The sequence below is a fragment of the Populus trichocarpa genome, chromosome 3, assembly GCF_000002775.5.
Source record: "Populus trichocarpa isolate Nisqually-1 chromosome 3, P.trichocarpa_v4.1, whole genome shotgun sequence".
Classification (NCBI taxonomy): Eukaryota; Viridiplantae; Streptophyta; class Magnoliopsida; order Malpighiales; family Salicaceae; genus Populus; species Populus trichocarpa.
The window spans coordinates 21,156,338-21,173,560 of NC_037287.2; the positions used below are offsets into that span (position 1 = coordinate 21,156,338).

The 17,223-nt window shown below is 34.1% G+C and overlaps 2 protein-coding genes across 3 annotated transcripts; one reads left to right on the forward strand and one right to left on the reverse strand.

Annotated features, from left to right (window-relative positions):
• Nucleotides 1-1,556: 1,556 nt before the first annotated feature.
• Nucleotides 1,557-4,834, forward strand: LOC7461379 (metal tolerance protein 4). Its single transcript, XM_002304844.3, has 7 exons — nucleotides 1,557-1,814; nucleotides 2,334-2,503; nucleotides 2,652-2,850; nucleotides 3,202-3,380; nucleotides 3,470-3,620; nucleotides 3,721-3,851; nucleotides 4,325-4,834. The coding sequence occupies exons 1-7, from the start codon at nucleotides 1,613-1,615 to the stop codon at nucleotides 4,496-4,498; spliced, it is 1,206 nt and encodes a 401-aa protein (XP_002304880.1). The 5' UTR covers nucleotides 1,557-1,612; the 3' UTR covers nucleotides 4,499-4,834.
• A 5,465-nt stretch (nucleotides 4,835-10,299) lies between these two features.
• LOC7463598 (casein kinase 1-like protein HD16) lies at nucleotides 10,300-17,012 on the reverse strand. 2 transcript variants are annotated; one of them, XM_024597879.2, is made up of 16 exons: nucleotides 16,275-17,012; nucleotides 15,378-15,506; nucleotides 15,215-15,288; nucleotides 15,048-15,117; nucleotides 14,916-14,971; nucleotides 14,469-14,540; nucleotides 14,230-14,324; nucleotides 14,077-14,143; nucleotides 13,858-13,987; nucleotides 13,478-13,696; nucleotides 13,249-13,394; nucleotides 12,580-12,754; nucleotides 12,355-12,445; nucleotides 11,992-12,149; nucleotides 11,109-11,297; nucleotides 10,300-10,595 (listed from the first exon to the last, which is right to left on the reverse strand). In XM_024597879.2, exons 1-16 carry the CDS (start codon nucleotides 16,695-16,697, stop codon nucleotides 10,536-10,538), a joined length of 2,154 nt encoding a protein of 717 aa, XP_024453647.1. In that variant the 5' UTR covers nucleotides 16,698-17,012; the 3' UTR covers nucleotides 10,300-10,535. The 2 variants fall into 2 exon arrangements, with proteins under 2 accessions (XP_024453647.1, XP_024453648.1); XM_024597880.2 differs by having other exon boundaries at nucleotides 15,378-15,531; nucleotides 16,275-16,437.
• Between the last annotated feature and the right edge of the window lie 211 nt (nucleotides 17,013-17,223).

Below are 17,223 nucleotides of genomic sequence, written 5' to 3' on the forward strand. Positions count from 1 at the left end.
CCATGTGCCGACGTTTGAGCGTCACATGCCATCTGTTCTTTGATTATAAAAATCAAATAATCATAGGAAAATATCCAAAACACCCCTTGTTATCCTGGTATTTAACAAAAAAAAAAATGTAAAAAGGATAAAATTGCCCCAGGGCTCTTTCCCTTTTTTTTTTTTTTTTAATTGTGATGGCAAAAATCTCCTTTCCAAGTTTTGAAAAAAACATAAAAGACATAAACACTCTATGCGAGTTGTTCAGTTTTTTTAGCACTGAGCCAAATAAGCAATTACACTATTTTTAAAAAAAAAATAAAAAGAAAATAATAATCCCTGACAATCCTTTAATGACCGGTTAATGTTTATAAAAAAACAAAATTACCCTCAAAACCAGGAACATCCAAAGTTCTCTTCAAAGAACAAAATCAACATTACACTGTCACAATCCAAAGGCACGTAGTCTTGCACTCCCTTTTTCTTGCTTTCTTTAAAAGTTTTGTTTGGTTGCTGAGCAAGTCTGAGAAAGAGTAAAAAGAGATGGAATCTGTGTTGTTTTTTTACACATAAAATTACTTCAACGTTGAAGGGTTGTTGTGTTTGTGGATAAAAAGGTAAAAGCTTAAGATTTGTTTGGTTACTGAGAAAGTGAAGGAAATATGGAAGATCACTTACTAGCCATGCCAACACTAAATTAAGAGTTAAATAAAAAATCAAAACGATTTGGATCTTAGGATTAACATATAATACTATAATGAATAATGTTACTCAAACAATTTCTTCATATATAATTATCATACAAACATAGGTAGCTATTACTTTTTTTCATAAAAAGTCAGCCATCTAAAATTCATAGAACTCAAACTTTACCATATATAAATTTACAAATTATTTATACTGAAATTTAGTAGAAAAAGATTAATGTTTCAAAAATTATAAACTCAAATTTTATTATTTATAAATAATTTTCCAAGACAATGTTCAAACTATTTTAAAATGTAAAAGTCTTTTATAAAACTCAAATTAATATGATAGGTTGAGTTGAAAAAATATAAAAAAATAAATTGATTTCACTCGATTTAATAAAAAATCTAAATTAACCCACAATTCAATTGACCTAGATAAGATCCAAAGATTTTCTTTTAAAAAAAGATTTTTTTTAATCAAAATAACATTTTCCTGGTCTTGACCAGGGTTGAACCCTAGAGTTGGTTTTAAAACAATGGTGTAAAAAGTTGATTGTAAAAACCGGATGTCTAAACACATAAAGCTCATGTATGATGCACCAAAAATAATATCAAACCTTTTCTTTTTGTGGGGTCATTGTTGTTTTATATTATTTTAATAAATAATTTTTAAAGCAAATTATAAAAAAATAAAAAAAAATCCAACAAAAAAAATTTAGACCTGTCAAAACTCAAACCTTCCACGTGGCGCTTACCCACATGAGTCCCAACAAGAAAAAAAAATAATGACTATGTTTTTTTTAATTATTAATTAATAAAACAATTCAGTGAATAATAATACGTCAATTCTAATAAATCTCTCTCTTACATATAAATACAGCTAGCTTCTTTTTTGCAACAAGGAGAGAGGATCACAAGAACCGGATCAATAATTTTATCCAATAATGGAGGATATGAATTCTGGTTATTTGAGTCCTAAAGAGCCATTGTTGAATGTTAATGAGAGTTGTGGACCGAGTGGAGGTAACACGTACCACTCACTAAGGACTGGATTTTTATCAAGATTGCCCGATAAGGTTCGGACTGTTCTTGATCTCGAATCTTCTTTTCACTTTAATGTCTCTAAAACTAAAGGGCTTAGCAAAGGTACGTAGTCTTGCACTCCCTTTTTCTTGCTTTCTTTAAAAGTTTTGTTTGGTTGCTGAGCAAGTCTGAGAAAGTGTAAAAAGAGATGGAACCTGTATTGTTTTTTTACACATAAGATTACTTAAACGTTAAAGGGTTGTTGTGTTTGTGTTTGTGTTTGTGTTATTTTGTGGATAAAAAGGTAAAAGCTTAAGATTTGTTTGGTTACTGAGAAAGTGAAGGAAAGTGAAAAAAAGAATGGAATTCGCTGTCTCTTTTGCTCCTGAGAAAGAGATAGCTGAAAAGTACGAGGGTTATTGAGTAGATGTGTTTTTATGCATAATAAAGGTAAAAAGTTGAGGACTTGTTTGGCTGTTTGGAAACTAAAGAGAAAATGAAAGGGTAAAGAGGAATTTTGATCAAGTTTTGTTTGGTTTTGATTTTTGCTCTTAAAATGCTGTTTAATTTATTGGAAACCAAATAGGGACAGGTTATGTTTGGCAGTGATTGAGTTCTTGTTTCTTGTTTTGGCGTTTGTAGATGAAAAGGAGTACTATGAAAAACAATTTGCGACGTTAAAATCCTTCCAGGAAGTTGATACTTTGATGACAACTGATACGATCGATGAAGAAGATGATGAAGAACAAGTGCAGGCTGAAAAGGCTATGAAGATCTCTAATTATGCCAACATTGTGCTTTTGGTGTTTAAGGTGAACTCACCAATGCTTGTTTTTGAGATAAATCGAACTTGAAAGAAGTCCATTTTTTTTTCCTACTTCAATTGCATGTTCTAATGTTAGTTATATTTAAAATTTTAGTTTTTAAGCTGTTGAAATTGATAATTTGTGTAATGTCCAGATTTATGCTACAATAAGGACAGGATCCATAGCAATTGCTGCCTCCACATTAGATTCTTTGCTTGATCTCATGGCTGGTGGGATACTCTGGTTCACTCACATATCGATGAAAAACATAAATATCTACAAGTACCCTATTGGAAAATTAAGGATGCAACCAGTGGGAATAATCATCTTTGCTGCTGTCATGGCCACACTTGGTAATTTTGTCGTGCCTCGTAACATACTCTTGTGTTCCATTGATTTTTTTTTTGTCTAATGATTGTAAAAGCAATGATTTATGCCAAGTAGAAAAGGGAAATCTAGACCATAGATTATATTGATAATTTTCTTCTTCCGTCTATCACACATCCGAAATCAATTGTTTGTTAACTTTTCTTAATGCGCATAAAGTCTCGGTGGAATAAGAATTTTGATTACGGTTCACTTCCATAGTCATGGAGTAAGTTAGTTGCTTTACAGTTTAACACCTTAGGGAAACAGAAGGTTTTCATCAATTTTGCTTCTTTGAGTGTGGTGTGGTGTGGAATCGTAACAATCTTTCTTCACAGGTTTTCAGATTTTGGTCCTAGCTGCTGAAGAATTAATTGAAGATGAAACACATAAGAAGATGTCTTCAAATCAACTGTTATGGCTTTACATAATCATGATAGCTGCTTCTGTGGTGAAACTGGCACTTTGGATTTACTGTAGAAGCTCAGGAAATAGTATAGTTCGTGCCTATGCAAAGGTTTTTGGCTCTACTTTCTAAATATTTTGCTTTCTATTATTGAGCTGTTAATTATCACTTTCGTAACTTAAACCAATTTTCATGTTCAGGATCACTATTTTGATGTGGTGACGAATGTGGTAGGATTAGTTGCCGCTGTTCTTGGGGATAAATACTACTGGTGGATTGACCCTGCTGGTGCTATTCTTCTAGCTGTTTACACAATTACAAATTGGTCTGGAACTGTCATTGAAAATGCAGGTATCACTCTTCATTCCTGGTTATTTTGGAAGGAGCGGATGAAGTGATACACAGATAAGGTTATATCTGCCAACATTTTAAGATGGGCTTCTTGGTGCAGTTTCTCTTGTTGGGCAAACAGCTCCACCTGAAGTCTTGCAGAAATTGACATATCTTGTCACAAGGCACCCTCAAGTCAAGCGTGTAGACACAGTCCGTGCTTATACCTTTGGTGTTCTTTATTTTGTAGAGGTAAGCATGCCTGCTTAGTTTGTGATTAACTAGTGCTTGTTGAGCGAATTATCTTGCAACAAGGACTTGAAAATAAAAATAAAAATAAATAAGTCTGCACTGCATGTATAAGCACTAGTTAGCCCAATAAAATTCGATAGTCAATGAATCTTCCACTATTCTGATTTGAACTCTCAACTCTGAAATTTTTTGTTTGTCACGTCTCAATTTTCCTTATTCAAATCTTGGGAAGCCTGCGGTATTACATGCGTGGCTTTAGAACCAGCACTGCTTTCTGGTCATTTTTATTAAATCAGCAAACATTTGAACGGTCTTAATCCTATCACTGTAAAGTCTAAAGGTTTAACTGCTAATCAACTGTTCAAATGGGAAAATTTTCAAGTCTATTTCACATGCATGATTTAACATGTTGTCCTGCTGTTTAAGAATGGGCCAATAAGATTTTTCTCTTCTATTTCCCCCACTTGAAACAGGTTGACATTGAACTTCCAGAGGAACTGCCTCTAAAGGAAGCACATGCTATTGGAGAGACATTGCAGGACAAGATTGAAAAACTCCCGGAAGTTGAGCGGGCATTTGTTCATCTTGATTTCGAATGCGAACACAAACCAGAGCACTCTGTTCTCAGCAGGTTACCCAACAGTTAGCCTTGATCTATATAACATCATGTGTAAATTGCACACTGCCGTTGATTTCATTTGTGTCATTTACTGTTACATATTTGGGATCCAGTGTGTCACTTTCACTGCGAATCTGTTTAGTCTGAGAGCCCTGGTTTTGTACAGGTGGTACTTGTAGTGTATTAAACAGAGCAACTCTTTGTTTTCTTGCAAGGCAGCTAGGTTGATACATGAAAGTTATGTTGTTGTACATTTTTGGTCGGCATGCTTTGGCTGATGGTTGTGGCACTTTCATTGTGCCCTTCGACGCTTTCTGTTTTTTTACTCTCTTCAAACAGTAAAAGCCCAAACTTTGTTATGAAACTTGAAAGCCTACTTTCTTACATCTTGTTGCCAGGCACCCTGAAGTCAAGCATATCAACACGATCCGAGCTTATGCTAATATAATAGAAGAATTATTTATCTACATTGATAAAAAGTTTATTAGTGAGGATCAAAATACATATATTTAGCTAAATTAATTTTGTTTTAATATCTAAAAAAGTTTTCTTTATTTTATTTTTGTAGCATGGGAACTTGTATTTCTTTTTTTCTTTTTATCATTTAATTAAGTATTAAAGGAGATGAACATTGAATATCGACAAAGTAATCAAATAAATTTACATTATTAATAATTCTGAGGGATAGCTTAATTGGTCAGATATTAAATTTGTTTTTTAATGGTTACGAGTTTGATTTCTCTCAGGACCACTGGAACTTTACATGGTCGTTAACTTCAGATTAGTTGAGGTGTATACAAACTGACTCAGACATCCACATTAATCAAAAATAAATAAAATTAACATTACCAAATATAAAACAAATCAAAATGAGCCCACAAAAATAAAAATAGTTAAAAAAAATCCAATGAGATTTTCCATAAAATTCATAATGAATCCAACCCGCGCAAAGAAGTTACTACTTATTAAGCATTAGGAAATTAAATTAAAAAATTATGTAACAAGTATTAATTTTTTTATAAATTAAAAACAAAAATCATCGAGCCCAGCTTGAAATAAGCATAAAAAATCTTGTCTCGGTAATGGTATTTCCATGCAAAGCCAGAAGAAACCCTAAGGACGGCAGGAACGATTAACTTTTCGACAAAACCAGAGAAAAACAAACAAGAAAGCAGGACCAAGACAACAAGAGAGCCAAAACACTATAGCGAGGATACAATAGATGTCTTGTCCCTGTCACCCCCCTGCAGCTGAGCAGCCCGAAGGCAAGACTTTCTCTTAAACATCAAAAGTATTTATGGCAGTTATTTTTTTTTTTTTGAAGTTAAAGCAGCTTGTGGGTCTTCTGTCTCTGCAGAAGATGTGATGAAGAAATCTATGGTAGTCATGGAATAATATAAATTATATCTTGAGATTTTATTTAATAGTTTAAATTTTTAGGTTGGGGTTTAAAACTTGCACAGGCCCACATTACGTTATGTTTAATTTTTATCAAATAAATAGGGATGGTGAGATTCGAACTTGAGACCACTTGGTCATCAAGGCTCTGATACCATGTCAAAAAACTAATTCAACCTAAAAGTTTAAGTTGTTAGGTGAGGTTTCATGATATAATTTATATTATTCTCTAACGGTGATGATATTACCTACGAAAAACATGCTTTTTATACCAAACAGATCAACGAAAGTGATGTAAGTTTTGTTTATTCATGTGATTTTCAACATGGTCGAAGCAGAAGTACAAAAGAAAAGGACAATCCGTCGACAGTGTCCAAGATATTTGAAATTAAAAAATTTGAGATTGGATTGTGTGTGCTGGATGTGCATGTGTGCAGGGATTTGATATCGTGAACATCACCAATTGTTTCGCTTTTTGTATGCTTCAAATGCTACCCTGCACGGAGGATGTTTTGCGTGATTCTATTCCTTAAGCAGTGGTGGCGATCAACCATTACAACTCAGAGCATCGCTCGACCTAGCCCCGGTGATTAGAGCAAGAGGCCTATTTATTTCGCTCAAGTTCTTGGGTATTTTAGAATTCTAATAACAAAATTTGATAAAAGTTTTGGAAAAGTAATTTTGGTTAGAAAAATATTACACACGTAGTTTAAATAGAATTACTGTTAATAACAGTGGTTTCAATGATTGTTTAAAAAATTATCTCTCTTTGTATTTAATTAACATATATTAAAAAACAACCTAAAATTTTATGAAAATTCAATGATAAAAAAAAATGATTTGCTAGAAACATATTAGAGTTTTATTTTCACTACATCTAAAACCATTAAAAAATCTCAATGAGACGATTCTAACCATACCTTAAAAGACCATCAAACATAATAATAATTTGTTAGGTATTTTGTTCGGGGTTAATTACAATCTTATTTGGTGTTTTTTCAAGGTGCAGTTATAATCAACTCGTAAAGATTTCTCTAACAGTACCAATTGCGTAAAAATTAGAGCATTTCTTCTTCTTCTTCTTCTTCTTCTTCAGTTCTCTCTTCTGCCCATCATCTTATTTTTTTTTAGCCATTAAATCTTGAATCTCATCTTTTAACTATTGAATTTTCATTAAAATTTTAAGTTTTGTTTAAGTTAATTAATTAAAAAAAAAACATGTACTGAACAACCACTATTTGCTGTTGTGTACAAAAAAATATTCTAAAATGTAATTGCAAAAACAATATTTTTGTGTTCAACCTAGTTATCTTTCAAATAATTCTTGAACTTGTATTATTGTCCCAAAACTTTTAGTAAACTATATTATATATTTTTTAAAATGCCAAGTTCATAGCCCACTGTCTGTCATCATGGATTAGTTATTGTACTTAGTCACCAAATATGCTCTTTCGTTCATCTCAATGGTTGCTTTGAAAACTTAAAAGTTATTTTTTTTGTCCGATTTTGTGACTTTTTATTAGACAGTGGTATGTTGGAGGTTCCATTGGTTAGTCTATGTCACTGTCAATGGTTAACTTTTGACTTTGGTTATGATTCTCCACTGTCCCCTCTCAGATTCAAACGTGTTCATCAAATCTTTTCACTGGTATCTTCATGATTTGCAGAGTTGATTGAGATTTGGAAATTTGAGGAATCTAGACTGAGAATTTAGTCATGGGCCGGGTGCTGGGATAATCTGATTCCTGAGATGTGGTGCTCTTTTGTCAGTGTCACCCTTTTGTTCTTGCTTCCCCAAGGTCTTGTCAGGAAAATATAAAACCCAGAATTCGTAATTCTGATCTTAAAACAGAGCAACCTGGCACTTGCCTCTACCTGCAGTTCATGCCATTTCCAAGCCCAGCAAAGGAAAAATTGAAGGCCACCAAGCCCTTCTCTGCCCAGGTGACGATGATGCAAGAAGGGTGTCACATAATATTGCTTTGTGTCTTATACATGGATAAAATTTATCCTCTGAGTCTGAGGTGTGAAGATCATCCATACTCCATGGATTTTGAAATAAAAAAACATCTCCCAAGGTGTCAGGATCACTCCATAAGCCATCAATGTCATGGCAGGCATTAACACATATTTACTAAAATTTCTGGGGAATCTTTGTACTAGTGTGATTAGTATTTCGATAGTTGTTATGGTTGTGGTTTGAAAAAAATTATTTTATAAAAAGTACTTTTAATTGCGGTTGGTTTGAAAAAATAGGTGTTTGGTTAAAACTATTGTTGAAATTAAGGTTGAACAAAAAGTAGTTTAATGTGTTTGGTTAAGAATGCTTTTGAAATAGAGGTTATAAAATAATTTTAAAAAATATATATTAATATTGATGGTTTTTAATTTAAATATTATAGATTTAATTATTGCTATAACATCATGAAATAAATAATACTTTATATAAAGTATTTTTATTATTTCATTAAATCATCTACAATTCTATTACGTACAAAATTCATTCGATAAGAACTACAGTTTTCATAATTTTTTGAGCGTGTAATAAAATTAAATAAAATATTATCAGGAATAAAATTGATTTGATATTATAGTGCGAGTGAATTTAATTCACTTTATACTAGTTTTTCGGGAAAAAAATATTATTTACAGGACAATGCGAGTGAATTTAATTCACTATAAACTAGTTTTTTTAAAAAAAAAAATTGTACAAAAAATAAACACACTTGAAAAAAAAAAAACATGTTCACGTGAACAGTGTAAGTGAATTGCACTGTTCCATGAGACGCTAATGAAGAAAAGCAGCCAGGAGCTGCTTCACCAAAATTGCGAGCAAAACATGAATTATCATGGGCCCCACCACAAATAAATTGTGTTTTTTATATAACCAAACATAATGTTTGCTGCGGTTGCTTCAAACGTAGAAGCAACCACGCAAACAAACGACATCTAAGAAAGAAGACTGGAATCTTGGGATTCAATCTTTACTGGAATTTGCTGCCATTATAGTGTTTAAATATATGCTGCCATTATAGTGTTTCAATATATACTGCACTGCTGTAATCTTGGAAAGAAGGATGGTCCCTTCACCTCTCTGCAACCAGTTGTTCATAAAACCATAGTATATACTAACTTCACCGAGTTAGATGGGATGAGATTTCTATTTTTGTCTATAATCGTTGTCTTAAATTAACTTCTATTTTATTACTAAATATTAAGCAAAGATAGAAATAAACCATAGATATTAACTAGGATATTAATTTTTTCCTTTTTTCAATCATTACATATCAACAAATTTAATTTCTTCAAAACAAATATTGTCGTACTGTGTTTTTTTGTTTTAAAAAAACACATGTTTTTTTGTGTCCAAATATTATACACCAATAAATATCTATATATATAAAAATATAATACTTAAAAATTTGAAAACTTTAATTTTTGAAGTTTTAGTTAACAAATAGACAAGTTTTCTGGTTCTTGGCCGCCCAAATCCAAGCTAAATTCTTAAACATCTCTACAAAAGGGTGACCAATGTAATCATCACCTAGCATGATTTGAACATGAAAATATAACCCTTAAAGTTACAAAGACTTGAAAATTAATTAAATCAAGAAAAAAAAATTAACTGAAAGAACCAAATAAAATAAAAAAAAACCAAATTAACTAATTAAAAACTCCAAGAAAAAATCAGTTTAGTTCGGTTTTAGTTTTAAAAATTTAAAATCGAATGAACCGGACCGAATCAGTTTAACCAACACAAAAGAAAAAAAACAGTATAAATATAAACTTTTCTTCTAACCCTAGAGACCAAATCAAACCTAGACGCCCTCCTCCTCCAAGCTTTCTCTCAATTTTTGTTCGAGAAGAAGGATTTTCTGATAATGTAATTTTACCATGGATGAAGCCTAAGTAAAATCTTTGGACTTCTTGTTGATGTTGTGAAAATTGCAGCCCTTCTGCCTCTTCATGATTGCTGTAAAAAATGATGGATGCTGGGGTTAACATGGATCTTCTAAACCAATCTCTAGTCTATCCATGTCATGCTAAATCCTGGCAGTTTAGTAATGCTTGACTTTATTATTTAAATCAAGCATCTTCATTTTCCAGACGGGCACCATACTGTGGCTAAAAAAGGGGGATAGTAGGCGGTGACATTGACAAGGCTGGTAGCAGGATTGGGTTGAAGAAGCTAGTCAAAGTTTAGTTGTCTTTATTTTTCAAAGATTTCAACAAAATCCTTAAACTTTGTTATTAAGTTTTGAAAGAAGAAACTGAACCGAACCGAATTGGTCGGTTTGAACTTGTTGATCGGTTCAGTTCGGTTTATAATTTTTCAAAAATATAAATTTCAATTTGGTTAGCCTTTTTTACCAAAAACCAAACCAAACCAAACCAAACCAAACCGAAAATGCTCACCCCTTACCCAAGTAATAAAATCAAAGGCACTACAGAAGTGCAAACTAAAACCTTCTGCATAAGAGCTAAATTTACAGCATCAACATCATTAATATTAATCATACACAAAACTGCAATTCTCTGTTGCTGCAGCTAGAGCTCTCTTACTCCAATTTGTACAATTAACATGAGAAACTAAATATGAGGCCGGGAGGGCGAGAATCAACAAGATCCTTTTTGTTTTTTTTCTTGCTCCCTGCAATTTTGATATTTTAAGAAACAGTCCTCCCATAGCACAAACACGCAAGATAGAGGTTCTTCGCCCACTTTTCCTGTACATTAAAAGAAAAACTCAGGTGAGATATTGTCTCGTAATTTATTTACCATAACAAAAATCAATGATACAAATTTGTTATGCAAAACAGTGTATATAAATTTCATACTGCTCAGTGACCAAAACTAACACCAGTCAGATATCAAAACATGAGAGATGCACACACAAGCAAGAAATTGTTATGCAAACTTTGATTTCTAGAATTTGTCACAATACAAAATTGCATGCCACAAAAACAAGAAGAATCAAGATGCAATTTTTTTTATAATAGCCAAGGCACAATGATCATGCAGTGGAGGAAGATCACAATTTTACAGCGGTAGTGATGAGGAAATCAGTTTGGACTTGTTTGTTACTGCATAATGATTCTAGCAACAAGGAAGCTGCAGTCTGCTTCTGCAACAGGGGAGGATTCCAAGTATGTCTTTCATGATAGATATAAAGTACACACCCATATTCAGAGGATTGGAGAACATGGTCAACAGCTCCACAATCAAACAGAATGTATTACCTTAACATGAGTGCTTGGAAATTGAGATGTGCGTAAAGTTTCCTGGGTTTCATCTCCAGGTTTGCGCTTAGGGACACTCAAGATGAGAGCAGCTTGATCAAAGGTTGCAGCAGTTGATGTAATTCTAAAGCCAGTATCCCACCTTCTGTGAATGCCCTCACTTGGATACAGAAAATCAAGCTCCACAACCTATTGAAGACAGTGACAAGTGAGACACAGAACCCACTCGAGTCAGAAGCAAAGTTACATGCAAGAACCATTCAACTGTGGCCCAAGAAAACATATAAACTTTTTATAATATGCTGACACATACTAAAATAAGGTTTAAACTAGAACAATCTGCAGAGAACCACAATTTTGTGTCAAAATACTTGGTTTAAAGAAATGGTCAACAAGCGACCAAGGTCAATCTATTTTTGTACCTTGGTTCTAAATCAATGTCTATTGGCATCCATAACCATCTAAATAGCATCTATCGAAGAAACACAACCTCTTAATCAATGTTAATTTCCAACTAAATCTGCAATATCACAAATAGAAAGTGAAATCCAGAGGGCATGGCAAAATGAGCTTTCAGGCTACGAGGTATTTAACTTAGAATCCACAGGTCAAGTTTAAACAGATTGTATATTTTATTTTTAAATCAAGTTTTCATTTAAATAGCAACAGTTTCCAAAAAAAATAAAAAAGGAAAACCAAAAACTAAAATGTCCAAGGCAAATAGATCTCATTCAAACCATGGAAAGTTTTGTTGAACTCTAAAAACTCATGGGCACACAAACATGCAAATTTATGGGAATAGCAGTGGCTGCTGCTTTTTATATATTTGCAATGGACACCTAGGAGTAGATTTTAATTGTCGAGATGACAAGAAAAATCTGACCTGATCACTGAAGCCTGCATTGCGTGACATGACAACACCCCAGCGGGTTCCAGCAGTAGCCATTGAAGTCACATAAAACCCTTCTCTCCACTTCTTGTTTATCCACTTAAAGGGAAAAGAATCGCTTACTTTGTAAGACTGTTGAGTGTATTGAGTGCCTGCATAAATTAAAACATCACTTTGTTTTAGTTGCCAAATAGAAATTTTGCTAAAAGTTGCACCCCAGCAACACCCTGACCATGCAAGGCTCAGTTTCAAAGGCAACAACCATAGCTAAGTCATAGCGAACTGTTAAATTGTGGCCCAAAAACTAACAAAGGTTATGCAGTAATACACAGAACTTATGAGATAAAGCAAACCAACCTTTGGACATCACCACGAGAGAGCTTCCATTGTTAGAACCAGCGATGGAACTGATGTAATAGTTCTTCTCCCATTGTTCCATTATCCATTCCTATTATTTGGGAACAATTTTGATTATTGTTTCTATAATAAATTACTTACATGATTAGGAAAAGAAAACCTGATCATAGTAACACATGAATATATAACATATTTCCATGTAGTGTTTAAGTTTATGTAGTTTACCTTGTGTAAGAAAAAAGGTGATAGTTCATAAACTTGGCTTGTAAAATTAGTTCCAGCATCCATTATTAATGCCCAAAGATTGGAAGAAGATGCAACACAGCTTATAAGCAGACCATCAGCAATTCCTCTCTCCACATGTTGACCCAGCCTTCCATCAGCAACATTATAATGGTACCTATGTAAAGAACAGACATGTCATCAGGTCATGTCAAGGTCAGGAAACCACATTCAAAAGACAAAAAGGGTATCTCCTCAGAAGATCTGTGCAGTGAATAAAGGATGGAGCCCAGTATCCTCAGTGTCAAGTTTTTTAAGAATACAAGAGTGCTTCACCCTTGCACCAATGGCCAAACAAGAGAGCACCTAATCTGAGACCAGGTGGCTGTATAGAGGACCATACAAAGTGTGAGACTCAATGGAGTTATGAAAGGATTGTTCAAACAGACAAATGAAATATCGATCATTTTCTTCAAATCTTTGCTTGGTTAGGCTTGTAGCAGTCCTTTTAGGAAGCCACTTCACTGTTACAAAACCAAAACTCTTTATTTAAATACCCAGAGTTGCATGATTTCTCGTTGCCTCAAATTAATGAAGGGTAAATTAGCATAAAAAAACAATGCAAATTTTTAGAGGGAAAAGAAAGAGAAATAATGAATCAAAACATCGTACCTCTGTTTCATTGGTGGCTTAGCGTTGTAAATAGAAATCCATTGTGTAGCAGGAACTCCAAGACGGACTTTCTTCTTAGGTTGCCCATCATCTTCTTCCTCCTCGATATTCAGCCTACCACGTTTTTGACCAACTTGACAAATGATCTGCAAAAGGATAGATAATTATTCACATAGTAAGAGAAAAGATAAAAGTATTTCTTCCTCGTGGATTTGAGCTCTACCCCTACCTTTTGAGCACCCTCTGTGTTTATTGGTCTTATAGCTGGATTTGGTCCTATCAAGCTCTCAAACAAAGATATTAACTTTGAATAGTTGGGCTCCTCGTCAAATTTCATATTCACCACGATTTCAAAAAACTGTCTGAAAGGAGGAGGACAGAAGCAGCACAGCATCTCTGGAGATGTTGCCATCTTCTTTTTGCAAACCAAGAAGGACTTATTGTCACCCTAAGGTTTGTTTAACAAGAAAAAGTAATAGAGTTAACATATCATTCTAACAAAGAAAGGCATGAGGATGGCAAACTACCCTTTGCAAGCATGTTTGTTTTGCATGTATTTATATACTCATGTTCATGGTACATGTGCTTGTGTGTATATCCTTGTAGTACCTGGTAGCCCTGCCATGGCAATCTGCCTTTGTGAAGGAAGATGAGTGTATAAGCAAGAGATTCAAGATCATCTCTCCTACTGGCAGTTCTTCCCAAATGAGCATGAACACTAGCATATCGAACAGTTCCCCTAAAGAATCAAGCAGAAAGGTATCATGAATAATGGTCAGGGTCATATTTTGTCCACAAGACTCAAGAAGAAATATGATTAAGTCCCACCTAAACATATCAGGGCGCTGATCATATTCAACATGTTGTCCAGTACTGCTGTCTTTCCACTTTGTTGCTGCAATTTTGGACAACGATAAGACATAAGGATTTTTTTTTTAAATAGCAATAAGAGTACTTCAATGATTAATGACTTTGACTCACCTAATCCAAGGTCAACAAGAAATAACTTCTTCTCTTGAGGTGTAGATGGCTGACCAAGTAAAAAGTTTTCAGGCTTTACATCTCCATGCACATAGCTAAAATCAAACAAGGTTGCATAATTCATAAGTTTTTCGCAGAGAAAAGTGGAATGAAGAATTAATAAAGCTACCAAATGAATATCCTTATGACATCATAAGTTTTACCAAGAAAACAATTTGATACACAACTAAATAGCATACCCTCTTGAGTGCATCTTCTCCAAAATTGAGAGAGACTCAGCTGCAATACAAGCTACCATTTCTGAGGACATCCTACATCAAAAAGGAATGACAACCAATCAACACGTAGAACAAGGAAAGCAAATCAAGACATTATGTGTCTCGCGGGAAAAAAATGTCAGCTTAGCAATAAAAGAAACACCCTACTCTTCCTCAGTCTTTTGGCAAGGAATAAAAGCATAAAGAACAAACCAATTGGATAAAATAATGCATACAGGGAGAAAAAATAGAAACAATATCAGTTGGCATAACATGATTTGTGGTGAGCATAAAAATAACTTCAAGAGATTTACCACCCAAACCAATTCCAAGGAAAAGAACATCTAAATCAACACTGTCCATACACACCAAAAATACTTAGAGAGAGAGAGAGAGAGAGAGGCATGTATATATTCATGAAATACTCACGTCTGCCCAGAAGAATTCCATACATCCCAGAGGCTAGGGCCCAACATGTCCATAACCTGAAAAACCCATAAGCTGAAGTTAAACCAGGAAATATAATGAACAGATTAGAAAGAGTGAGCTTGCAGATCATACCATTACATAATAGTCTCCTTGCCTTCCTTTATAGTGTACTCTTGGCACACCATGACTACCACCAAGTGTGCTGTCAAACAAAAACACATTGCAGAAAAACTTAAATATTTATGATAAATCTGAAAACACCACAACAACAACCTAATTTAGAGGGAAAATTTACGCACTTGTAAACTTGCCATTCATACGGAGGGCCATAATTACAGCCTTTGCTGTTTCTGTGCTCAAATTTCAGGGCCACCTAGAGGAAACACACAAGGAAAAAGAAAATTAAAGCAAGATTAAGTTTTTGTAATAAATAACACAAAATAATAGCTAGATTAATTTTACCTCCAGGGCACCAGAACCCGTCGCACGTTCATTTCCACCATTAGCACGACGACCAACAAACACCTGACCAAAACCACCTTTCCCCAACTTCCTTTCTATCCTATATAAAGGTGACCCTCCCACTTGAACCTTGGATAAGAAAATAATAAACACTCTATAATTACCACAAAAATAAAAGGCAATATTAGAAGTTGAACATGTTGGAGAATCAATTAAAGTCAACTTCAAAGTAAACAAAGTGTTTTTTTCATGATTTATAATGCCATGCATGCAACAACAAAACAAAGCCATGAAAACAAAGCATCAAATTTCAGCACAGGCTTCTATACTTAAAATCTTGAACTAATAAATGCATGTACTGAACAATCAGCAACTGTCCTCAACAAAAAAAAAAAAAAAAACTCAAAACATTTCCAAAAACAGTGTAAGATTGAAAATCTTACTTCACTCAAGATTTCAGAAACACTAAATAAAATGCATATTAAGCCCCCATGAAACCATCTTTTTGTAGCTACAAGCATAAATCACCAACAACAATTAATCAAAACCAACATTTGAAACCATATTTCAGCAAAAACCACCAACCAAATTGAGATAGCATCCAACCAACACAAAATCAAAATCCCCGCAAAAAAAAAAAAAAAAAAAAACCATTCATTCAGCTGACATACCACTACATCACCATTACTTCAACAACTTACAACAGCAACAACAGAAACCCTCCATAAACCACATTTTCACACAAAAACATCCCATTTTAAACCGAAATGACCAAAATTTGACCCAAAATCCATATATTAGCAAAATCACAACAAAATAAAGTAAACCCAGATGACAAGGCATCAAATTTGCCAGAAAATGATTAAAAAAACAAAAACAAAAACAAAACAAGCATACCTTATCAGGGAAAGGAGCATTGTTCCCCTCTTCTTCTTGGCCACCAGCTTTATTAGCACTTAAACCTCCACTATCATCAGCCATTGGACCTTTCAATTTTTCAACTTTCTCTTCTTCTTCAATATCAACTAGCAAATTCTTTCCTTTCTTATCACTCTCTGATATCAAAATTACCCTTTTACCCTCCTCCTCCTCCTCAACTCTTCTATTACTATTACTATTCCTATTCCTATTACTATTATCACCTTCTTCTTCCTTCTCTTTCAACCTTTTCGCTTCCAATCTTGTCCTCGGTCTCTTCTTCGCTTCTCTAGCTACAGCAGCACGGGTCTTCACGTAATTTCTCGCAACTGGAGGGTCTGTTTGCTTCTGTTGTTGTTGATTTCGCGCTAACCTTGCGCGATTTCTTCTAAGCTCAGGCATTGCTGATTAAGCCCATGCAATCCGTCCCTTGAAAAACCTAGCACCACTATTTTGATTATCATTATAGTGAAATCGAGCTAGAATCCATGGCTTGCTTTAAAAAAAGGACTGGATAGGATTTTATGGGGTTTAGATTGAGAAATTGAGGGTCAATTTGATGAAAAAATGAGAAAAATTAGAGTTGTGAAATTGGGGATTTTTTTAGGGTTAGGGTTTGATTGGGAGAAAAGCGGAAAGAGAGAGGGGTGAGGTGGGGGGGGGCTGCGAGAGAAAAAGAAATGGTGGAAACGAATGGGAAGGAAGTTTTGGGTCGGTGGTGGTTCGCTTGTTTGGTATGGACTCGACCGTGTAAGCTTTTGAGCCGTGGAGCCACGGTTCGGTTAGTTGGTGTGAGCCTCCAAGGGTAGGTTCGGATCTCAGATGGCAAACGAAATCTTTTATGAGATGGCATATCTATTTTTAATTATTGTCGTTCATGAGGCTTGGTGGCAAGCGATGAGGTTTATGAGATGATATATTTGTATTT